At 63.1% G+C, this 23,743-nt stretch overlaps 1 protein-coding gene across 1 annotated transcript in view; it reads right to left on the bottom strand.

Annotated features, from left to right (window-relative positions):
- Positions 1-2,307: 2,307 nt before the first annotated feature.
- LOC139250056 (mannose-P-dolichol utilization defect 1 protein-like) overlaps positions 2,308-23,743 on the bottom strand; it is a 110,102-nt gene continuing 88,666 nt past the window's right edge. The window contains exons 6-7 of the mRNA XM_070872630.1: positions 9,435-9,545; positions 2,308-2,499 (exon numbers count right to left, since the gene is read on the bottom strand). Coding sequence (XP_070728731.1) covers positions 2,377-2,499; positions 9,435-9,545 — 234 coding nt within the window. The 3' untranslated portion in view covers positions 2,308-2,376. The remainder of the gene's footprint in view (positions 2,500-9,434; positions 9,546-23,743) is intronic.

Raw genomic sequence — 23,743 nt, 5'->3', positions numbered from 1 at the left:
GCGGAGTTAAGCCTTTGACCCCAGGAGCAGTGGGTTCAGGGCCAGGCTCCAGACTTGTTCCAGCCGGGGTCGGAGGGGATAAACCTGGATGGATGTTGTCTTTGGTCCCCGCTACAATCTGTGTTCCCTCGTCCCCAACTCCATCCCTCTCCCCAACTCCTGTCCGAGGCTGAACCACATTGTTCGCAAGCTGAGCGTCCAATTTGACCCCGAGATGAGCTTCCGGCCACATACCCGCAGCATCACCAAGACCACCTATTTCCCCCTCCGTAACATCGCCCGTCTCCACCCCTGCCTCAGCTCATCTGCTGCTGAAACCCTCATCCGTGCCTTTGTTACCTCCAGACTTGACTATTCCAACGCACTCCTGGCTGGCCTCCCACATAATACCAACGTAAACTTGGTGATCCCAAACTCGGCTGCCCCATGTCCTAAGTCGCACCGAGTCCCGCTCACCCATCACTCCCTGTGCTCACTGCCCCGTGTCCTAACTCGCACCGAGTCCCGCTCACCCATCACCCCCTGTGCTCGCTGACCCCGTGTCCTAACTCGCACCGAGTCCCACTCACCCATCACCCCCTGTGCTCGCTGCCCCGTGTCCTAACTCGTACCGAGTCCCGCTCACCCATCACCCCCTGTGCTCGCTGCCCCGTGTCCTAACTCGCACCCAGTCCCGCTCACCCATCACCCCCTGTGCTCGCTGCCCCGTGTCCTAACTTGCACCGAGTCCCGCTCACCCATCACCCCCTGTGCTCGCTGACCCCGTGTCCTAACTCGCACCGAGTCCCTCTCACCCATCACCCCCTGTGCTCACTGCCCCGTGTCCTAACTCGCACCGAGTCCCCCTCACCCATCACCCCCTGTGCTCACTGACCTACACTGGCTCCCGGTCTGGCAACGCCTTGATTTTTAACATTCCCATCCGCGTGTTGAAATCCCTCCATGGCCCTCGCCCCTCCCTATCTCGGTGATCTCCTCCAGCCCCACAACCCCCGAGACCTCTGCGCTCCTCCAATTCTGGCCTCTTGTCCATCCCCCGATTTCCATCGCTCCTCCATCGGTGGCCGTGCCTTCTGTTGCCTGGGCCCCAAGCTCTGGAACTCCCTCCCTAAACCTCTCCGCCTCGCTCTCCTCCTTTAAGATGCTCTTTTAAACCGACCTCTTTGACCCAGCTTTTGGTCACCTGTCCCTAATATCTCCTTATGTGGCTCGGTGTCAAATTCTAATGATGTTCGCTCCACTGAAGCACCATGGGATGTTTTATTACGTTAAAGGTGCTCTGTAAATGCAATGTGTTGTGACACTAGATAACTTTTATATATTATTGTTTTGCTCACAGGTTAACTAGTTATTGACTAGTTTTCATCACCCCTCAACTAACAGCCTGCAGCGCAGCCTACAGGCCACAATGGTACTGCAGCCCAAATTCCCCATTCATTCAGAATTTGACCCAACTTTTCAACGTGCAGATAAAATAGGAAGATTTATTTGTGCAGAAAGTCGGCTGTCATTGAAGCAACATTCATTCATTCTCTGCCCCTCCCTCAGCCCATGCTGAGAGACAGGTGCCTGACTGAAATCAGAGCCAGGCCACATAAATCAGATTTCATTTCAATTATTGTCCACGCATCGACCTCGAGCAAAACCAGTTCCTTTTCCCATTGCACATAATCGCAAGCAGTGTGGTCCTGTTACTCTGTCCCACAGTGGGAGCGCTCCCCCTGGATCCAGGCTAACCGGATAGGAATGTGTTCAAACAACCCCCCCTCCCCTCCTCCAATCACCGCCTCGCCCCCCCAAACCTTTCTCCCCTCACCCTCCCTACCCCACCATTCCCCCCCCCACCCCCCAACTCATCTCACGCTCCCTCACCCCACCCTCCCTCCTCACTCGCCCCCCTCCTCACCACTCGCTTACACAATCACTGCTCCCACCCACCCTCCCTCCCCAACCTTCGCCTCCTCCTTCCCCCCGCCCCCAACCTTTCTCTCCCCACTCGCCCCCTCTCCCCCTCCCCACCACTCCCTCTCCCCACTTGCTCCCTCCTTCCCCCCCTCCCCACACACTCTCCTTTCCCCCTCCAAACCCTACACGGCGCCCCCCCTCCCCAACGCCTCCTTCCCACCCCCCTCCCAACCCAACCTTTCTCTCTCCACTCGCCCCCCCTCCCCACCCACCACCCCTCTCCCCTCTCCCCCCCACACGCCCCTTCCCCATAGCCCATCCATCCCCTTTCCCCCAACCCCTCCCCCCCCCCCCAGTGGTGCCCTGCCCCGAGGTCCGGTGCTGTGTGTGGGCCGAGCGAGGTCGGTGCGGGAATGAGCGGGCGATTCTGCCGCCGGGTCTCACCCCCCCGCTCCCCCCCCCCCCCCGGGGTCACTCAGCTTTCTTGGCCTTGTCGGTGGGAACGTCCCAGTAATACAGCAGCTGGCCGGCAATGATCCCGTTGAAGGAGGAGGAGACCATGTAGGTGAGAATCATCAGGCTGTCGCCCGTCTCCTGGGGAGGTAAACACAAGCGATGGAAAACGTTGAGTCTCGGGGGGGGGGGGGGGGGGGGGGAGGAAGATGGACCGAGTATCGAGGGGGTGGGGGTGGGAGCGGTTAGCACACTGCGTGTGTGTGTGAGCGTGACTGTGAGCGTGTGTGTGAGTGTGAGAGAGTGTGAGCGTGACTGTGAGAGAGTGTGAGTGTGTGTGAGCGAGCGTGAGCGTGAGAGAGTGTGAGCGCGTGTGAGAGTGTGAGCGCGTGTGTGAGAGAGTGTGAGCGTGTGTGTGAGCGTGTGTGTGAGCACGAGTGTGAGCGCGAGTGAGAGAGTGTGAGCGCGTGTGAGAGTGTGAGCGTGTGTGTGAAAGTGTGAGCGCGTGTGTGAGAGTGTGAGCGCGAGTGTGAGCACGAGTGTGAGCACGAGTGTGAGCGCGTGTGTGAGTGTGAGCGCGTGTGTGAGAGTGTGAGCGCGTGTGTGAGAGTGTGAGCGCGTGTGAGAGAGAGTGTGAACGCGTGTGAGAGAGTGTGAGCGCGTGTGCGAGAGTGTGAGCGCGTGTGTGAGCGTGTGAGGCGTGTGTGCGCGCGTGTGTGAGAAAGTGTGAGAGAGTGTGAGCACGTGTGTGAGAGAGTGAGAGAGCATGTTTGAGAAAGTGTGAGCGAGTGTGAGCGCGTGTGTGAGAAAGTGTGAGCACGTGTGTGAGAGTGTGAGCGCGAGTGTGAGTGTGAGCGCGTGTGTGAGAGTGTGAGTGTGTGTGTGAGAGAGTGTGAGCGCGAGTGTGAGTGTGAGCGCGTTTGAGAAAGTGTGAGCGAGTGTGAGCGCGTGTGTGAGAAAGTGTGAGCGCGAGTGAGAGAGTGTGAGCGCGAGTGTGAGTGTGAGTGTGAGCGCGTGTGTGAGAGTGTGAGCGCGTGTGAGAGAGAGAGTGAGCGCGTGTGAGAGAGAGTGTGAGCGTGTGTGTGAGAGTGTGAGCGCGTGTGTGAGAGAGTGTGAGCGCGTGTGTGAGAGAGTGTGAGCGCATGTGTGAGAGAGTGTGAGCTCATGTGTGAGCGCGTGTGTGAGAGAGTGTGAGCGCGTGTGAGAGTGTGAGCACGTGTGTGAGAGAGTGTGAGCGCGAGTGTGAGAGTGTGAGCGCAAGTGTGAGAGAGTGTGAGCGCGTGTGTGGGAGAGTGTGAGCGCGTGTGTGAGAGAGTGTGAGCGCGTGTGTGAGAGAGTGAGAGCGCGTGTGTGAGAAAGTGTGAGCGTGTGTGTGAGAGTGTGAGCGCGTGGGTGAGAGAGTGTGAGCGCGAGTGTGAGAGTGTGAGCGCAAGTGTGAGAGTGTGAGCGCGTGTGTGGGAGAGTGTGAGCGCGTGTGTGAGAGAGTGTGAGCGCGTGTGTGAGAGAGTGTGAGCGCGTGTGTGAGTGTGAGCACGTTTGAGAAAGTGTGAGCGAGTGTGAGCGCGTGTGTGAGAAAGTGTGAGCGCGAGTGTGAGAGTGAGTGAGAGAGTGTGAGCGCGAGTGTGAGTGTGAGCGCGTTTGAGAAAGTGTGAGCGAGTGTGAGCGCGTGTGAGAAAGTGTGAGCGCGAGTGTGAGAGTGTGAGCGCGAGTGTGAGTGTGAGTGTGAGCACGTGTGTGAGAGTGTGAGCGCGTGTGAGAGAGAGTGTGAGCGCGTGTGAGAGAGAGTGTGAGCGCGTGTGTGAGAAAGTGTGAGCGCATGTGTGAGAGAGTGTGAGCTCATGTGTGAGCGCGTGTGTGAGAGAGTGTGAGCGCGTGTGAGAGTGTGAGCATGTGTGTGAGAGAGTGTGAGCGCGAGTGTGAGAGTGTGAGCGCAAGTGTGAGAGTGTGAGCGCGTGTGTGAGAGAGTGTGAGCGCGTGTGTGAGAGAGTGTGAGCGCGTGTGTGAGAGAGTGAGAGCGCGTGTGTGAGAAAGTGTGAGCGTGTGTGTGAGAGTGTGAGCGCGTGTGTGAGAGAGTGTGAGCGCGAGTGTGAGAGAGTGAGAGCGCGTGTGTGAGAAAGTGTGAGCGTGTGTGTGAGAGTGTGAGCGCGTGGGTGAGAGAGTGTGAGCGCGAGTGTGAGAGTGTGAGCGCAAGTGTGAGAGTGTGAGCGCGTGTGTGGGAGAGTGTGAGCGCGTGTGTGAGAGAGTGTGAGCGCAAGTGTGAGAGTGTGAGCGCGTGTGTGGGAGAGTGTGAGCGCGTGTGTGAGAGAGTGTGAGCGCGTGTGTGAGAGAGTGTGAGCGCGTGTGTGAGTGTGAGCACGTTTGAGAAAGTGTGAGCGAGTGTGAGCGCGTGTGTGAGAAAGTGTGAGCGCGAGTGTGAGAGTGAGTGAGAGAGTGTGAGCGTGAGTGTGAGCGCGTTTGAGAAAGTGTGAGCGAGTGTGAGCGCGTGTGAGAAAGTGTGAGCGCGAGTGTGAGAGTGTGAGCGCGAGTGTGAGTGTGAGTGTGAGCACGTGTGTGAGAGTGTGAGCGCGTGTGAGAGAGAGTGTGAGCGCGTGTGAGAGAGAGTGTGAGCGCGTGTGTGAGAGAGTGTGAGCGCATGTGTGAGAGAGTGTGAGCTCATGTGTGAGCGCGTGTGTGAGAGAGTGTGAGCGCGTGTGAGAGTGTGAGCATGTGTGTGAGAGAGTGTGAGCGCGAGTGTGAGAGTGTGAGCGCAAGTGTGAGAGTGTGAGCGCGTGTGTGAGAGAGTGTGAGCGCGTGTGTGAGAGAGTGTGAGCGCGTGTGTGAGAGAGTGAGAGCGCGTGTGTGAGAAAGTGTGAGCGTGTGTGTGAGAGTGTGAGCGCGTGTGTGAGAGAGTGTGAGCGCGAGTGTGAGAGTGTGAGCGTGTGTGTGTGAGTGTGAGCGCGTGTGTGTGTGAGAGTGTGAGCGCGAGTGTGAGTGTGAGCGCGTGTGTGTGAGAGTGTGAGCGTGTGTGTGTGAGTGTGAGCGCGTGCGTGTGTGAGAGTGTGAGCGCGAGTGTGAGTGTGAGCGCGTGTGAGAGAGAGTGTGAGCGCGTGTGAGAGAGAGTGTGAGCGCGTGTGTGAGAGAGTGTGAGCGCATGTGTGAGAGAGTGTGAGCTCATGTGTGAGCGCGTGTGTGAGAGAGTGTGAGCGCGTGTGAGAGTGTGAGCATGTGTGTGAGAGAGTGTGAGCGCGAGTGTGAGAGTGTGAGCGCCAGTGTGAGAGTGTGAGCGCGTGTGTGAGAGAGTGTGAGCGCGTGTGTGAGAGAGTGTGAGCGCGTGTGTGAGAGAGTGAGAGCGCGTGTGTGAGAAAGTGTGAGCGTGTGTGTGAGAGTGTGAGCGCGTGTGTGAGAGAGTGTGAGCGCGAGTGTGAGAGTGTGAGCGTGTGTGTGTGAGTGTGAGCGCGTGTGTGTGTGAGAGTGTGAGCGCGAGTGTGAGTGTGAGCGTGTGTGTGAGAGAGTGTGAGCGCGTGTGTGAGAGAGTGTGAGCGCGAGTGTGAGAGTGTGAGCGTGTGTGTGTGAGAGAGTGTGAGCGCGAGTGTGAGAGTGTGAGCGCGTGTGTGAGAGAGTGAGCGCGTGGGTGAGAGTGTGAGCGCGAGTGTGAGAGTGTGAGCGCAAGTGTGGGAGAGTGTGAGCGCAAGTGTGGGAGAGTGTGAGCGCGTGTGTGGGAGAGTGTGAGCGCGTGTGTGAGAAAGTGTGAGCGCGAGTGAGAGTGTGAGTGTGTGTGTGAGAGTGTGAGCGCTTGTGTGAGAGTGTGAGCGCGTGTGTGAGAGTGTGAGCGCGTGTGTGAGAGTGTGTGAGAGTGTGAGCGCGTGTGTGAGTGTGAGCGCGAGTGAGAGTGTGAGTGTGTGTGTGAGTGTGAGCGCGTGTGTGAGAGAGTGTGAGCATGTGTGTGTGACAGTGTGAGCGCATGTGTGTGTGAGAGTGTGAGCGCGTGTGTGAGAGAGTGTGAGCGCGTGTGTGAGAGAGTGAGAGCGCGTGTGTGAGAAAGTGTGAGCGTGTGTGTGAGAGTGTGAGCGCGTGTGTGAGAGAGTGTGAGCGCGTGTGTGAGTGTGAGCGCGAGTGAGAGTGTGAGTGTGTGTGTGAGAGTGTGAGCGCGTGTGTGAGAGAGTGTGAGCATGTGTGTGTGAGAGTGTGAGCGCATGTGTGTGTGAGAGTGTGAGCGCGTGTGTGAGAGAGTGTGAGCGCGTGTGTGAGAGAGTGAGAGCGCGTGTGTGAGAAAGTGTGAGCGTGTGTGTGAGAGTGTGAGCGTGTGTGTGTGAGAGTGTGAGCGCGTGTGTGAGAGAGTGTGAGCGCGAGTGTGAGAGTGTGAGCGTGTGTGTGTGAGTGTGAGCGCGTGTGTGAGAGAGTGTGAGCGCGAGTGTGAGAGTGTGAGCGTGTGTGTGTGAGTGTGAGCGCGTGTGTGTGTGAGAGTGTGAGCGCGAGTGTGAGTGTGAGCGTGTGTGTGAGAGAGTGTGAGCGCGTGTGTGAGAGAGTGTGAGCGCGAGTGTGAGAGTGTGAGCGTGTGTGTGTGAGAGAGTGTGAGCGCGAGTGTGAGAGTGTGAGCGCGTGTGTGAGAGAGTGAGCGCGTGGGTGAGAGTGTGAGCGCGTGTGTGAGAAAGTGTGAGCGCGAGTGAGAGTGTGAGTGTGTGTGTGAGAGTGTGAGCGCGTGTGTGAGAGTGTGAGCACGTGTGTGAGAGTGTGAGCGCGTGTGTGAGAGTGTGTGAGAGTGTGAGCGCGAGTGTGAGAGTGTGAGCATGTGTGTGTGAGAGTGTGAGCGCGTGTGTGTGAGAGTGTGAGCGCGTGTGTGTGAGAGTGTGAGCGCGTGTGTGAGAGAGTGTGAGCGCGTGTGTGAGAGTGTGAGCGCGAGTGAGAGTGTGAGTGTGTGTGTGAGAGTGTGAGCGCGTGTGTGAGAGAGTGTGAGCATGTGTGTGTGAGAGTGTGAGCGCATGTGTGTGTGAGAGTGTGAGCGCGTGTGTGAGAGAGTGTGAGCGCGAGTGTGAGAGTGTGAGCGTGTGTGTGTGAGAGTGTGAGCGCGTGTGTGAGAGAGTGTGAGAGAGTGTGAGCGCGTGTGTGAGAGTGTGAGCGCGTGTGTGTGAGAGTGTGAGCGTGTGTGTGTGAGAGTGTGAGCGCGAGTGTGAGCGCGTGTGTGAGAGTGTGAGTGTGTGTGTGTGAGAGTGTGAGCGCGAGTGTGTGAGTGTGAGTGTGTGTGTGTGAGAGTGTGAGCGCGTGTGTGAGAGTGTGAGTGTGTGTGTGTGAGAGTGTGAGCGCGTGTGTGTGAGTGTGAGCGCGTGTGTGTGAGAGTGTGAGAGAGTGTGAGCGCGTGTGTGAGAGTGTGAGCGCGTGTGTGAGAGAGTGTGAGCGCGAGTGTGAGAATGTGAGCGCGAGTGTGAGAATGTGAGCGTGTGTGAGAGAGTGTGAGCGCGTGTGTGAGAGTGTGAGCGCGTGTGTGAGTGTGAGCGCGTGTGTGAGAGTGTGAGCGCGTGTGTGAGAGTGTGAGCGCATGTGTGAGAGTGTGAGCGCGAGTGTGAGAGAGTGTGAGCGCGTGTGTGAGAGTGTGTGAGCGCGTGTGTGAGAGTGTGTGAGAGTGTGTGAGAGCGTGTGTGAGAGTGTGAGCGCGTGTGTGAGCGCGTGTGAGAGTGTGAGCGTGTGTGTGAGAGTGTGAGCGCGTGTGTGAGCGCGTGTGTGAGAGTGTGAGCGCGTGTGTGAGCGCGTGTGTGAGAGTGTGTGAGAGTGTGAGCGTGTGTGAGAGCGTGTGTGAGAGTGTGTGAGAGTGTGAGCGTGTGTGAGAGTGTGTGAGAGCGTGTGTGAGCGCGTGTGTGAGCGCGTGTGTGAGAGTGTGAGCGAGTGTGTGAGCGCGTGTGTGAGTGTGAGCGCCTGTGTGAGCGCGTGTGTGAGCGCGTGTGTGAGAGTGTGAGCGCGTGTGTGAGCGCGTGTGTGAGCGCGTGTGTGAGCGTGTGAGCGCGTGTGTGAGCGCGTGTGTGAGAGTGTGAGCGAGTGTGTGAGCGCGTGTGTGAGTGTGAGCGCCTGTGTGAGCGCGTGTGTGAGCGCGTGTGTGAGAGTGTGAGCGCGTGAGAGTGTGAGCGCGTGTGTGAGCGCGTGTGTGAGCGCGTGTGTGAGCGCGTGTGTGAGCGCGTGTGTGAGTGTGAGCGCGTGTGTGAGTGTGAGCGCGTGTGTGAGCGCGTGTGTGAGAGTGTGAGCGCGTGTGTGAGCGCGTGTGAGAGTGTGAGCGCGTGTGTGAGCGCGTGTGAGAGTGTGAGCGCGTGTGTGAGTGTGAGCGCGTGTGTGAGCGCGTGTGAGAGTGTGAGCGCGTGTGTGAGCGCGTGTGAGAGTGTGAGCGCGTGTGTGAGCGCGTGTGTGAGAGTGTGAGCGTGTGTGTGAGCGCGTGTGTGAGTGTGAGCGTCTGTGTGAGCGCGTGTGTGAGAGTGTGAGCGCGTGTGTGAGCGCGTGTGTGAGTGTGAGCGCCTGTGTGAGCGCGTGTGTGAGAGTGTGAGCGCGTGTGTGAGCGCGTGTGTGAGCGCGTGTGTGAGAGTGTGAGCTCGTGTGTGAGCGCGTGTGTGAGCGCGTGTGTGAGAGTGTGAGCTCGTGTGTGAGCGCGTGTGTGAGAGTGTGAGCGCGTGTGTGAGCGCGTGTGTGAGAGTGTGAGCTCGTGTGTGAGCGCGTGTGTGAGAGCGTGTGTGAGAGTGTGAGCGCGTGTGTGAGCGCGTGTGTGAGAGTGTGAGCTCGTGTGTGAGCGCGTGTGTGAGAGCGTGTGTGAGAGTGTGAGCTCGTGTGTGAGCGCGTGTGTGAGAGTGTGAGCTCGTGTGTGAGAGCGTGTGTGAGAGTGTGAGCTCGTGTGTGAGCGCGTGTGTGAGAGCGTGTGTGAGCGCGTGTGTGAGAGTGTGAGCTCGTGTGTGAGCGCGTGTGTGAGAGTGTGAGCGCGTGTGTGAGCGCGTGTGTGAGCGCGTGTGTGAGCGCGTGTGTGAGCGCGTGTGTGAGCGCGTGTGTGAGCGCGTGTGTGAGCGCGTGTGTGAGCGCGTGCGTCGGTGCGTTGTTGCCGGGGGATGAGAATCCAAGCGCACACTGACCTGCACGGAGGTGAAGATTCGAGCGAGCGAGCCGCCGAACAGCAGGAAGATGGTGACGGCAGAGAGCTGACCGGTATGTCCGTTGTGAAGGTTAGTGAGAATCTGAATCAGCTGCGGGGGAGAAATATCGACATCAGCAGGAGTTTCAATCACTGCCCGGCCTCCAGAACACACAATCCACCCCTCGCGCTGGTTTTAAACCTCCTGCCCCAGAGATGCTCACCGGTGCCCTGGGGAGAGGCCCGAAAGAAGAGTCAGCCCCTGGCTCCTCACCCGTGCCTCCAGTGATAGAGAGCACCGCGCTGTCGGAGGGGTAGTGCTGAGGGAGCACCGCGCTGTCGGAGGGGCAGTACTGAGGGAACGCCGCACTGTCCGAGGGGCAGTACTGAGGGAGTGCTACACTGTTGGAGGGACAGTACTGATGGAGCGCCGCACTGTCGGAGGGGCGGTACTGAGGGAGCACCGCGCTGCGCTGTCAGAGGGGCAGTACTGAGGGAGTGCTGCACTGTCGGAGGGGCAGTACTGAGGGAGTGCTGCACTGTTGGAGGGACAGTACTGATGGAGCGCCGCACTGTCGGAGGGGCAGTACTGAGGGAACGCCGCACTGTCCGAGGGGCGGTACTGAGGGAGCACCGCGCTGCGCTGTCAGAGGGGCAGTACTGAGGGAGTGCTGCACTGTTGGAGGGGCAGTACTGAGGGAGTGCTGCACTGTTGGAGGGACAGTACTGATGGAGCGCCGCACTGTCGGAGGGGCAGTACTGAGGGAGTGCCGCAGTGTCGGAGGGGCAGTACTGAGGCAGCGTCGCACTGTTGGAGGGGCAGTACTGAGGGAGTGCCGCACTGTCGGACGGGCAGTACTGAGGGAGCGTCGCACTACGCTGTCGGAGGGGCAGTGATGAGGGAGCACCGCACTGTCGGAGGGACAGTACTGAGGGAGCACCGCACTGTCGGAGCGGCAGGACTGAGAGAGTACCGCACTGTCGGAGGGACAGTACTGAGGGAGTACCACACTGTCGGTGGGGCAGTACTGAGGGACTGCCGCAGTGTCGGAGGGGCTGTACTGAGGGAGCGGCGCACTGTCGGAGAGACAGTACTGAGGGAGCGCCGCACTGTCGGAGGGGCAGTACTGAGGGAGTGCCGCACTGTCGAAGGGGCAGTGCTGAGGGAGCGCCGCACTGTCGGAAGGGCAGTGCTGAGGGAGCACCGCACTGTCGGAGGGGCAGTACTGAGGGAGCGCCGCACTGCACTGTCGGAGGGGCAGTGATGAGGGAGCACCGCAATGTCGGAGGGGCAGTACTGAGGGAGCACCGCACTGTCGGAGGGGCAGTACTGAGGGAGCACCGCACTGTCGGAGGGGCAGGACTGAGGGAGTACCGCACTGTGGGAGGGACAGTACTGAGGGAGCGCCGCACTGTCGGAGGGGCACTTTACTGAGGGAGTGCTGCACTGTCGGAGGAGCAGTACTGAGGGAGTGCTGCACTGTCGGAGGGGCAGTACTGAGGGAGCGCCGCACTGTCGGAGGGGCAGTACTGAGGGAGCGCCACACTGTCGGAGGGGCAGTACTGAGGGAGCGCCGCACTGCGCTGTCGGAGGGGCAGTACTGAGGGAGGGCTGCACTGTACGAGGGGCAGTACAGAGGGAGTTCCGCACTGTCGGAGGGACAGTACTGAGGGAGTGCCGCACTGTCGGAGGGGTAGTGCTGAGCGAGCGCCGCACTGTCGGAGGGACAGTACTGAGGGAGGGCCGCACTGCGCTGTCGGAGGGGCAGTACTGAGGGAGTACCGCACTGACGGAGGGGCAGTACTGAGGGAATGCTGCACTGTCGGAGGGGCAGTACTGAGGGAATGCTGCACTGTCGGAGGGGCAGTACTGAGGGAGTGCCGCACTGACGGAGGGGCAGTACTGAGGGAGCGCCGTACTGACGGAGGGGCAGTACTGAGGGAGCGCCGCACTGTCGGAGGGGCAGTACTGAGGGAGCGCCGCACTGTCGGAGGGGCAGTACTGAGGGAGCGCCGCACAGACGGAGGGGCAGTAGTGAGGGAGCGCCGCACTGTCGGAGGGGCAGTACTGAGGGAGCGCAGCACTGTCGGAGGGGCAGTACTGAGGGAGCGCCGCACTGTCGGAGGGACAGTACTGAGGGAGCGCTACACAGTCGGAGGGACAGTACTGAGGGAGCGCCACACAGTCGGAGGGGCAGTACTGAGGGAACGCCGCACTGTCGGAGGGGCAGTACTGAGGGAGCGCTGCACTGTCGGAGGGACAGTGCTCAGGGAGCGCTGCACTGTCGGAGGGGCAGTACTGAGGGAGCGCCGCACTGTCGGAGGGACAGTACTGAGGGACAGCCGCACTGTCGGAGGGGCAGTACTGAGGGAGCGCTGCACTGTCGGAAGGGCAGTGCTCAGGGAGCGCTGCACTGTCGGAGGGGCAGTGCTGAGGGAGTGCCGCACTGTCGGAGGGGCAGTGCTGAGGGAGCGCCACACTGTCGGAGGGGCAGACCTGAGGGAGCTCCGCTCTGTCGGAGGGGCAGTACTGAGGGAGTGCCGCACTGTCGGAGGGGCAGTACTGAGGGAGCGCCGCACTGTCGGAGGGGAAGTACTGAGGGAGCGCCGCACTGACGGAGGGGCAGTACTGAGGGACTGCTGCACTTTCGGAGGGGCAGTACTAAGGGAATGCTGCACTGTCGGAGGGGCAGTACTGAGGGAGTGCCGCACTGACGGAGGGGCAGTACTGAGGGAGCGCCGCACTGACGGAGGGGCAGTACTGAGGGAGCGCCGCACTGTCGGAGGGGCAGTACTGAGGGAGCGCCGCACTGTCGGAGGGGCAGTACTGAGGGAGCGCCGCACAGACGGAGGGGCAGTACTGAGGGAGCGCTACACAGTCGGAGGGACAGTACTGAGGGAGCGCCACACAGTCGGAGGGGCAGTAGTGAGGGAACGCCGCACTGTCGGAGGGGCAGTACTGAGGGAGCGCAGCACTGTCGGAGGGACAGTGCTCAGGGAGCGCTGCACTGTCGGAGGGGCAGTACTGAGGGAGCGCCGCACTGTCGGAGGGACAGTACTGAGGGACAGCCGCACTGTTGGAGGGGCAGTACTGAGGGAGCGCCGCACTGTCGGAGGGACAGTACTGAGGGACAGCCGCACTGTCGGAGGGGTAGTACTGAGGGAGCGCCGCACTGTCGGAGGGACAGTACTGAGGGACAGCCGCACTGTTGGAGGGGCAGTACTGAGGGAGCGCCGCACTGTCGGAGGGGCAGTGCTGAGGGAGCGCCGCACTGTCGGAGGGGCAGACCTGAGGGAGCTCCGCACTGTCGGAGGGGCAGTACTGAGGGAGTGCCGCACTGTCGGAGGGGCAGTACTGAGGGAGCGACGCACTGTCGGAGGGGCAGTACTGAGGGAGTGCCGCAGTGTCGGAGGGGCAGTACTAAGGCAGCGTCGCACTGTTGGAGGGGCAGTACTGAGGGAGTGCCGCACTGTCGGAGGGGCAGTACTGAGGGAGCGCCGCACTGCGCTGTCGGAAGGGCAGTGATGAAGGAGCACCGCACTGTGGGAGGGACAGTACTGAGGGAGCGCCGCACTGTCGGAGGGGCAGTACTGAGGGAGCACCGCACTGTTGGAGGGGCAGTACTGAGGGAGCACCGCACTGTCAGAGGGGCAGTACTGAGGGAGTGCTGCACTGTCGGAGGGGCAGTGCTGAGGGAGTGCCGCACTGTCGGAGGAGTAGTGCTGAGGGAGCGCCGCACTTTCGGAGGGGCAGCGCTGAGGGACAGCCGCACTGTTGGAGGGGCAGTACTGAGGGACTGCTGCACTGTCGGAGGGGCAGTGCTGAGGGAGTGCCGCACTGTCGGAGGAGTAGTGCTGAGGGAGCGCCGCACTGTTGGAGGGGCAGTATTGAGGGAGTGCCGCACTGTCGGAGGGGCGGTACTGAGGAAGCGACTCACTGTCGGAGGGACAGTACTGAGGGAGGGCCGCACTGCGCTGTCGGAGGGGCAGTACTGAGGGAGTACCGCATTGTCGGAGGGGCAGTACTGAGGGAGCGCCGCACTGTCGGAGGGACAGTACTGAGGGAGCGCCGCACTGTTGGAGGGGCAGTACTGAGGGAGCGCCGCACTGTCGGAGGGGCAGTACTGAGGGAGCGCTACACAGTCGGAGGGACAGTACTGAGGGAGCGCCACACAGTCGGAGGGACAGTACTGAGGGAGCGCTGCACTGTCGGAAGGGCAGTGCTGAGGGAGCACCGCACTGTCGGAGGGGCAGTACTGAGGGAGCGCCGCACTGTCGGAGGGGCAGACCTGAGGGAGCGCCGCACTGTCGGAGGGGCAGTAGTGAGGGAGTGCCGCACTGTCGGAGGGGCAGTACTGAGGGAGTGCCACACTGTCGGAGGGGCAGTGATGAGGGAGCACCGCACTGTCGGAGGGGCAGACCTGAGGGAGCGTCGCACTGTCGGAGGGACAGTTCTGAGGGAGCGCCGCACTGTCGGAGGGGCAGTGCTGAGGGAGCGACGCACTGTCGGAGGGGCAGTACTGAGGGAGCGCCGCACTGCGCTGTCGGAAGGGCAGTGATGAGGGAGCACCGCACTGTCGGAGGGGCAGAACTGAGGGAGCGCCGCATTGTCGGAGGGGCAGTACTGAGGGAGTGCCGCACTGTCGGAGGGGCAGTACTGAGGGAGTACCGCACAGTCGGAGGGGCAGTACTGAGGCAGCGTCGCACTGTTGGAGGGGCAGTACTGAGGGAGTGCCGCACTGTCGGACGGGCAGTACTGAGGGAGCACCGCACTGTGGGAGGGACAGTACTGAGGGAGCGCCGCACTGTCGGAGGTGCAGTACTGAGGGAGCGCCGCACAGACGGAGGGGCAGTAGTGAGGGAGCGCCGGACTGTCGGAGGGGCAGTACTGAGGGAGCGCCACACAGTCGGAGGGGCAGTACTGAGGGAGCGCTGCACTGTCGGAGGGGCAGTACTGAGGGAGCGCTGCACTGTCGGAGGGGCAGTACTGAGGGAGCGCAGCACTGTCGGAGGGGCAGTACTGAGGGACCGCCGCACTGTCGGAGGGACAGTACTGAGGGAGCGCTACACAGTCGGAGGGACAGTACTGAGGGAGCGCCGCACTGTCGGAGGGGCAGTGCTGAGGGAGCGCCGCACTGTCGGAGGGGCAGTACTGAGGGAGCGCTACACTGTCGGAGGGACAGTGCTCAGGGAGCGCTGCACTGTCGGAGGGGCAGTACTGAGGGAGCGCCGCACTGTCGGAGGGACAGTACTGAGGGACAGCCGCACTGTTGGAGGGGCAGTACTGAGGGAGCGCTGCACTGTCGGAAGGGCAGTGCTCAGGGAGCGCTGCACTGTCGGAGGGGCAGTGCTGAGGGAGCGCCGCACTGTCGGAGGGGCAATGCTGAGGGAGCGCCGCACTGTCGGAGGGGCAGACCTGAGGGAGCTCCGCTCTGTCGGAGGGGCAGTACTGAGGGAGTGCCGCACTGTCGGAGGGGCAGTACTGAGGGAGCGCCGCACTGTCGGAGGGGCAGTACTGAGGGAGCGCCGCACTGACGGAGGGGCAGTACTGAGGGAGCGCCGCACTGACGGAGGGGCAGTACTGAGGGAGCGCCGCACTGTCGGAGGGGCAGTACTGAGGGAGCGCCGCACTGTCGGAGGGGCAGTACTGAGGGAGCGCCGCACAGACGGAGGGGCAGTACTGAGGGAGCGCCACACAGTCGGAGGGACAGTACTGAGGGAGCGCCACACAGTCGGAGGGGCAGTACTGAGGGAACGCCGCACTGTCGGAGGGGCAGTACTGAGGGAGCGCAGCACTGTCGGAGGGACAGTGCTCAGGGAGCGCTGCACTGTCGGAGGGGCAGTACTGAGGGAGCGCCGCACTGTCGGAGGGACAGTACTGAGGGACAGCCGCACTGTTGGAGGGGCAGTACTGAGGGAGCGCCGCACTGTCGGAGGGACAGTACTGAGGGACAGCCGCACTGTCGGAGGGGTAGTACTGAGGGAGCGCCGCACTGTCGGAGGGACAGTACTGAGGGACAGCCGCACTGTTGGAGGGGCAGTACTGAGGGAGCGCCGCACTGTCGGAGGGGCAGTGCTGAGGGAGCGCCGCACTGTCGGAGGGGCAGACCTGAGGGAGCTCCGCACTGTCGGAGGGGCAGTACTGAGGGAGTGCCGCACTGTCGGAGGGGCAGTACTGAGGGAGCGACGCACTGTCGGAGGGGCAGTACTGAGGGAGAGCCGCAGTGTCGGAGGGGCAGTACTAAGGCAGCGTCGCACTGTTGGAGGGGCAGTACTGAGGGAGTGCCGCACTGTCGGAGGGGCAGTACTGAGGGAGCGCCGCACTGTGGGAGGGGCAGTACTGAGGGAGCACCGCACTGTTGGAGGGGCAGTACTGAGGGAGCACCGCACTGTCAGAGGGGCAGTACTGAGGGAGTGCTGCACTGTCGGAGGGGCAGTGATGAAGGAGCACCGCACTGTGGGAGGGACAGTACTGAGGGAGCGCCGCACTGTCGGAGGGGCAGTACTGAGGGAGCGCCGCACTGTCGGAGGGGCAGTACTGAGGGAGCACCGCACTGTTGGAGGGACAGTACTGAGGGAGCGCCGCACTGTCGGAGGGGCAGTACTGAGGGAGCACCGCACTGTCAGAGGGGCAGTACTGAGGGAGTGCTGCACTGTCGGAGGGGCAGTGCTGAGGGAGTGCCGCACTGTCGGAGGAGTAGTGCTGAGGGAGCGCCGCACTTTCTGAGGGGCAGCGCTGAGGGACAGCCGCACTGTTGGAGGGGCAGTACTGAGGGAGTGCTGCACTGTCGGAGGGGCAGTGCTGAGGGAGTGCCGCACTGTCGGAGGAGTAGTGCTGAGGGAGCGCCGCACTGTTGGAGGGGCAGTATTGAGGGAGTGCCGCACTGTCGGAGGGGCGGTACTGAGGAAGCGTCTCACAGTCGGAGGGACAGTACTGAGGGAGGGCCGCACTGCGCTGTCGGAGGGGCAGTACTGAGGGAGTACCGCATTGTCGGAGGGGCAGTACTGAGGGAGCGCCGCACTGTCGGAGGGACAGTACTGAGGGAGCGCCGCACTGTTGGAGGGGCAGTACTGAGCGAATGCTGCACTGTCGGAGGGGCAGTACTGAGGGAGCGCTGCACTGTCGGAGGGACAGTACTGAGGGAGCGCCGCACTGGTGGAGGGGCAGTACTGAGCGAATGCCGCACTGTCGGAGGGGCAGTACTGAGGGAGCGCCGCACTGTCGGAGGGGCAGTACTGAGGGAGCGCCACACAGTCGGAGGGACAGTACTGAGGGAGCGCTGCACTGTCGGAAGGGCAGTGCTGAGGGAGCACCGCACTGTCGGAGGGGCAGTACTGAGGGAGCGCCGCACTGTCGGAGGGGCAGACCTGAGGGAGCGCCGCACTGTCGGAGGGGCAGTAGTGAGGGAGTGCCGCACTGTCGGAGGGGCAGTACTGAGGGAGTGCCACACTGTCGGAGGGGCAGTGATGAGGGAGCACCGCACTGTCGGAGGGGCAGACCTGAGGGAGCGTCGCACTGTCGGAGGGACAGTTCTGAGGGAGCGCCGCACTGTCGGAGGGGCAGTGCTGAGGGAGCGACGCACTGTCGGAGGGGCAGTACTGAGGGAGCGCCGCACTGCGCTGTCGGAAGGGCAGTGATGAGGGAGCACCGCACTGTCGGAGGGGCAGAACTGAGGGAGCGCCGCATTGTCGGAGGGGCAGTACTGAGGGAGTGCCGCACTGTCGGAGGGGCAGTACTGAGGGAGTACCGCACAGTCGGAGGGGCAGTACTGAGGCAGCGTCGCACTGTTGGAGGGGCAGTACTGAGGGATTGCCGCACTGTCGGATGGGCAGTACTGAGGGAGCGTCGCACTGCGCTTTCGGAGGGGCAGTACTGAGGGAGCACCGCACTGTGGGAGGGACAGTACTGAGGGAGCGCCGCACTGTCGGAGGTGCAGTACTGAGGGAGCGCCGCACAGACGGAGGGGCAGTAGTGAGGGAGCGCCGGACTGTCGGAGGGGCAGTACTGAGGGAGCGCAGCACTGTCGGAGGGGCAGTACTGAGGGAGCGCCGCACTGTCGGAGGGACAGTACTGAGGGAGCGCTACACAGTCGGAGAGACAGTACTGAGGGAACGCCACACAGTCGGAGGGGCAGTACTGAGGGAACGCCGCACTGTCGGAGGGGCAGTACTGAGGGAGCGCTGCACTGTCGGAGGGACAGTGCTCAGGGAGCGCTGCACTGTCGGAGGGGCAGTACTGAGGGAGCGCCGCACTGTCGGAGGGGCAGTACTGAGGGACAGCCGCACTGTTGGAGGGGCAGTACTGAGGGAGCGCTGCACTGTCGGAGGGGCAGTGCTGAGGGAGCGCCGCACTGTCGGAGGGGCAGTGCTGAGGGAGCGCCGCACTGTCGGAGGGGCAGACCTGAGGGAGCTCCGCACTGTCGGAGGGGCAGTACTGAGGGAGCGACGCACTGTCGGAGGGGCAGTACTGAGGGAGCGACGCACTGTCGGAGGGGCAGTACTGAGGGAGTGCCGCAGCGTCGGAGGGGCAGTACTAAGGCAGCGTCGCACTGTTGGAGGGGCAGTACTGAGGGAGTGCCGCACTGTCGGAGGGGCAGTACTGAGGGAGCGCCGCAGTGCGCTGTCGGAAGGCCAGTGATGAGGGATCACCGCACTGTGGGAGGGACAGTACTGAGGGAGCGCCGCACTGTCGGAGGGGCAGTACTGAGGGAGCACCGCACTGTTGGAGGGGCAGTACTGAGGGAGCACCGCACTGTCGGAGGGGCAGTACTGAGGGAGTTCTGCACTGTCGGAGGGGCAGTGCTGAGGGAGTGCCGCACTGTCGGAGGAGTAGTGCTGAGGGAGCGCCGCACTTTCGGAGGGGCAGTGCTGAGGGACAGCCGCACTGTTGGAGGGGCAGTACTGAGGGAGTGCTGCACTGTCGGAGGGGCAGTGCTGAGGGAGTGCCGCACTGTCGGAGGAGTAGTGCTGAGGGAGCGCCGCATTGTCGGAGGGGCACTTGACTGAGGGAGCGCCGCACTGTCGGAGGGGCAGACCTGAGGGAGCGCCGCACTGTCGGAGGGGCAGTACTGAGCGAGTGCCGCACTGTCGGAGGGGCAGTGCTGAGGGAGTGCCACACTGTCGGAGGGGCAGTGATGAGGGAGCACCGCACTGTCGGAGGGGCAGACCTGAGGGAGCGCCGCACTGTCGGAGGGGCAGTACTGAGGGAGTGCCGCACTGTCGGAGGGGCAGTACTAAGGCAGCGTCGCACTGTTGGAGGGGTAGTACTGAGGGAGTGCCGCACTTTCGGACGGGCAGTGCTGAGGGAGCACCGCACTGTCGGAGGGGCAGTACTGAGGGAGCGCCACACTGTCGGAGGGGCAGTACTGAGGGAGTGCCGCACTGTCGGAGGGGCACTTTACTGAGGGAGTGCTGCACTGTCGGATGGAAAGTACTGAGGGAGTGCTGCACTGTCGGAGGGGCAGTAATGAGGGAGTGCTGCACTGTCGGAGGGGCAGTACTGAGGGAGCGCCGCACTGTCAGAGGGGCAGTACTGAGGGAGCGCCGCACTGTCAGAGGGGCAGTACTGAGTGAGCGCCGCACTGCGCTGTCGGAGGGGCAGTACTGAGAGAGGGCTGCACTGTACGAGGGGCAGTACAGAGGGAGTTCCGCACTGTAAGAGGGGCAGTACTGAGGGAGTGCTGCACTGTCGGAGGGACAGTACTGAGGGACAGCCGCACTGTCGGAGGGGCAGTGCTGAGGGAGCGCCGCACTGTCGGAGGGGCAGTGCTGAGGGAGCGCCGCACTGTCGGAGGGGCAGACCTGAGGGAGCGCCGCACTGTCGGAGGGGCAGTACTGAGGGAGTGCCGCACTGTCGGAGGGGCAGTACTGAGGGAGCGACGCACTGTCGGACGGGCAGTACTGAGGGAGTGCCGCACTGTCGGAGGGGCAGTACTGAGGGAGCGCCGCACTGCGCTGTCGGAAGGGCAGTGATGATGGAGCACCGCACTGTCGGAGGGGCAGAACTGAGGGAGCGCCGCATTGTCGGAGGGGCAGTACTGAGGGAGTGCCGCACTGTCGGAGGGGCAGTACTGAGGGAGTACCGCACAGTCGGAGGGGCAGTACTGAGGGAGTGCCGCAGTGTCGGAGGGGCAGTACTGAGGCAGCGTCGCACTGTTGGAGGGGCAGTACTGAGGGACTACCGCACTGTTGGAGGGGCAGTACTGAGGGAGTGCCGCACTGTCGGACGGGCAGTACTGAGGGAGCGTCGCACTGCGCTGTCGGAGGGGCAGTGATGAGGGAGCACCGCATTGTCGGAGCGACAGTACTGAGGGAGCACCGCACTGTCGGAGGGGCAGGACTGAGGGAGTACCACACTGTCAGTGGGGCAGTACTGAGGGAGTGCCGCAGTGTCGGAGGGGCTGTACTGAGGGAGCGGCGCACTGTCGGAGGGGCAGTACTGAGCGAATGCTGCACTGTCGGAGGGGCAGTACTGAGGGAGCGCTGCACTGTCGGAGGGACAGTACTGAGGAAGCGCCGCACTGTTGGAGGGGCAGTACTGAGGGAGTGCCACACTGTCGGTGGGGCAGTACTGAGGGAGCGCCGCACTGTCGGAGGGACAGTACTGAGGGAGCGCCTCACTGTTGGAGGGGCAGTACTGAGGGAGTGCCGCACTGACGGAGGGGCAGTACTGAGCGAATGCCGCACTGTCGGAGGGGCAGTACTGAGCGAATGCCGCACTGTCGGAGGGGCAGTACTGAGGGAGTGCCGCACTGACGGAGGGGCAGTACTGAGGGAGCGCCGCACTGACGGAGGGGCAGTACTGAGGGAGCGCCGCACTGTCGGAGGGGCAGTACTGAGGGAGCGCCGCACTGTCGGAGGGGCAGTACTGAGGGAGCGCCGCACAGACGGAGGGGCAGTAGTGAGGGAGCGCCGCACTGTCGGAGGGGCAGTACTGAGGGAGCGCAGCACTGTCGGAGGGGCAGTACTGAGGGAGCGCCGCACTGTCGGAGGGGCAGTACTGAGGGAACGCCGCACTGTCGGAGGGGCAGTACTGAGGGAGCGCTGCACTGTCGGAGGGACAGTACTGAGGGAGCGACGCACTGTCGGAGGGGCAGTACTGAGGGAGTGCCGCAGTGTCGGAGGGGCAGTACTAAGGCAGCGTCGCACTGTCGGAGGGGCAGTACTGAGGGAGTGCCGCACTTTCGGAGGGACAGTACTGAGAGAGCGCTGCACTGTCGGAAGGGCAGTGCTGAGGGAGCACCGCACTGTCGGAGGGGCAGTACTGAGGGAGCGCCGCACTGTCGGAGGGGCAGACCTGAGGGAGCGCCGCACTGTCAGAGGGGCAGTAGTGAGGGAGTGCCGCACTGTCGGAGGGGCAGTACTGAGGGAGTGCCACACTGTCGGAGGGGCAGTGATGAGGGAGCACCGCACTGTCGGAGGGGCAGACCTGAGGGAGCGCCGCACTGTCGGAGGGGCAGTACTGAGGGAGTGCCGCACTGTCGGAGGGGCAGTACTAAGGCAGCGTCGCACTGTTGGAGGGGTAGTACTGAGGGAGTGCCGCACTTTCGGACGGGCAGTACTGAGGGAGCGTCGCACTGTCGGAGGGACAGTTCTGAGGGAGGGCCGCACTGTCGGAGGGGCAGTGCTGAGGGAGTGCCGCACTGTCGGAGGGGCAGTGCTGAGGGAGCGCCGCACTGTCGGAAGGGCAGTGCTGAGGGAGCGCCGCACTGTCGGAGGGGCAGTACTGAGGGAGCGACGCACTGTCGGAGGGGCAGTACTGAGGGAGTGCCGCACTGTCGGAGGGGCAGTACTGAGGGAGTACCGCACAGTCGGAGGGGCAGTACTGAGGCAGCGTCGCACTGTTGGAGGGGCAGTACTGAGGGAGTGCCGCACTGTCGGACGGGCAGTACTGAGGGAGCGTCGCACTGCGCTGTCGGAGGGGCAGTGATGAGGGAGCACCGCACTGTGGGAGGGACAGTACTGAGGGAGCGCCGCACTGTCGGAGGTGCAGTACTGAGGGAGCGCCGCACAGACGGAGGGGCAGTAGTGAGGGAGCGCCGGACTGTCGGAGGGGCAGTACTGAGGGAGCGCAGCACTGTCGGAGGGGCAGTACTGAGGGAGCGCCGCACTGTCGGAGGGACAGTACTGAGGGAGCGCTACACAGTCGGAGGGACAGTACTGAGGGAGCGCCACACAGTCGGAGGGGCAGTACTGAGGGAACGCCGCACTGTCGGAGGGGCAGTACTGAGGGAGCGCTGCACTGTCGGAGGGACAGTGCTCAGGGAGCGCTGCACTGTCGGAGGGGCAGTACTGAGGGAGCGCCGCACTGTCGGAGGGGCAGTACTGAGGGACAGCCGCACTGTTGGAGGGGCAGTATTGAGGGAGCGCTGCACTGTCGGAGGGGCAGTGCTGAGGGAGCGCCGCACTGTCGGAGGGGCAGTGCTGAGGGAGCGCCGCACTGTCGGAGGGGCAGTGCTGAGGGAGCGCCGCACTGTCGGAGGGGCAGTACTGAGGGAGCGACGCGCTGTCGGAGGGGCAGTACTGAGGGAGCGACGCACTGTCGGAGGGGCAGTACTGAGGGAGTGCCGCAGCGTCGGAGGGGCAGTACTAAGGCAGCGTCGCACTGTTGGAGGGGCAGTACTGAGGGAGTGCCGCACTGTCGGAGGGGCAGTGCTGAGGGAGCGCCGCACTGCGCTGTCGGAAGGCCAGTGATGAGGGATCACCGCACTGTGGGAGGGGCAGTACTGAGGGAGTTCTGCACTGTCGGAGGGGCAGTACTGAGGGAGTGCCGCACTGTCGAAGGGGCAGTGCTGAGGGAGCGCCGCACTGTCGGAAGGGCAGTGCTGAGGGAGCACCGCACTGTCGGAGGGGCAGTACTGAGGGAGCGCCGCACTGTCGGAGGGGCAGACCTGAGGGAGCGCCGCACTGTCGGAGGGGCAGTACTGAGGGAGTGCCGCACTGTCGGAGGGGCAGTGCTGAGGGAGTGCCACACTGTCGGAGGGGCAGTGATGAGGGAGCACCGCACTGTCGGAGGGGCAGACCTGAGGGAGCGCCGCACTGTCGGAGGGGCAGTACTGAGGGAGTGCCGCACTGTCGGAGGGGCAGTACTAAGGCAGCGTCGCACTGTTGGAGGGGTAGTACTGAGGGAGTGCCGCACTTTCGGACGGGCAGTGCTGAGGGAGCACCGCACTGTCGGAGGGGCAGTACTGAGGGAGCGCCGCACTGTCGGAGGGGCAGTACTGAGGGAGTGCCGCACTGTCGGAGGGGCACTTTACTGAGGGAGTGCTGCACTGTCGGATGGAAAGTACTGAGGGAGTGCTGCACTGTCGGAGGGGCAGTAATGAGGGAGTGCTGCACTGTCGGAGGGGCAGTACTGAGGGAGCGCCGCAATGTCAGAGGGGCAGTACTGAGGGAGCGCCGCACTGCGCTGTCGGAGGGGCAGTACTGAGGGAGTGCTGCACTGTCGGAGGGACAGTACTGAGGGACAGCCGCACTGTTGGAGGGGCAGTACTGAGGGAGAGCTGCACTGTCGGAAGGGCAGTGCTCAGGGAGCGCTGCACTGTCGGAGGGGCAGTGCTGAGGGAGCGCCGCACTGTCGGAGGGGCAGTGCTGAGGGAGCGCCGCACTGTCGGAGGGGCAGACCTGAGGGAGCGCCGCACTGTCGGAGGGGCAGTACTGAGGGAGTGCCGCACTGTCGGAGGGGCAGTACTGAGGGAGCGACGCACTGTCGGACGGGCAGTACTGAGGGAGTGCCGCAGTGTCGGAGGGGCAGTACTGAGGCAGCGTCGCACTGTTGGAGGGGCAGTACTGAGGGACTACCGCACTGTTGGAGGGGCAGTACTGAGGGAGTGCCGCACTGTCGGACGGGCAGTACTGAGGGAGCGTCGCACTGCGCTGTCGGAGGGGCAGTGATGAGGGAGCACCGCACTGTCGGAGGGACAGTACTGAGGGAGCACCGCACTGTCGGAGGGGCAGGACTGAGAGAGTACCGCACTGTCGGAGCGACAGTACTGAGGGAGTACCGCACTGTCGGTGGGGCAGTACTGAGGGAGTGCCGCAGTGTCGGAGGGGCTGTACTGAGGGAGCGGCGCACTGTCGGAGAGACAGTACTGAGGGAGCGCCGCACTGTCGGAGGGGCAGTACTGAGGGAGTGCCGCACTGTCGAAGGGGCAGTGCTGAGGGAGCGCCGCACTGTCGGAAGGGCAGTGCTGAGGGAGCACCGCACTGTCGGAAGGGCAGTGCTGAGGGAGCACCGCACTGTCGGAGGGGCAGTACTGAGGGGGCGCCGCACTGCACTGTCGGAGGGGCAGTGATGAGGGAGCACCGCAC

This window comes from Pristiophorus japonicus, unplaced genomic scaffold, assembly GCF_044704955.1.
Source record: "Pristiophorus japonicus isolate sPriJap1 unplaced genomic scaffold, sPriJap1.hap1 HAP1_SCAFFOLD_342, whole genome shotgun sequence".
NCBI classification, from domain to species: Eukaryota; Metazoa; Chordata; class Chondrichthyes; family Pristiophoridae; genus Pristiophorus; species Pristiophorus japonicus.
This window is presented reverse-complemented; position numbering and strand designations above follow the sequence as displayed.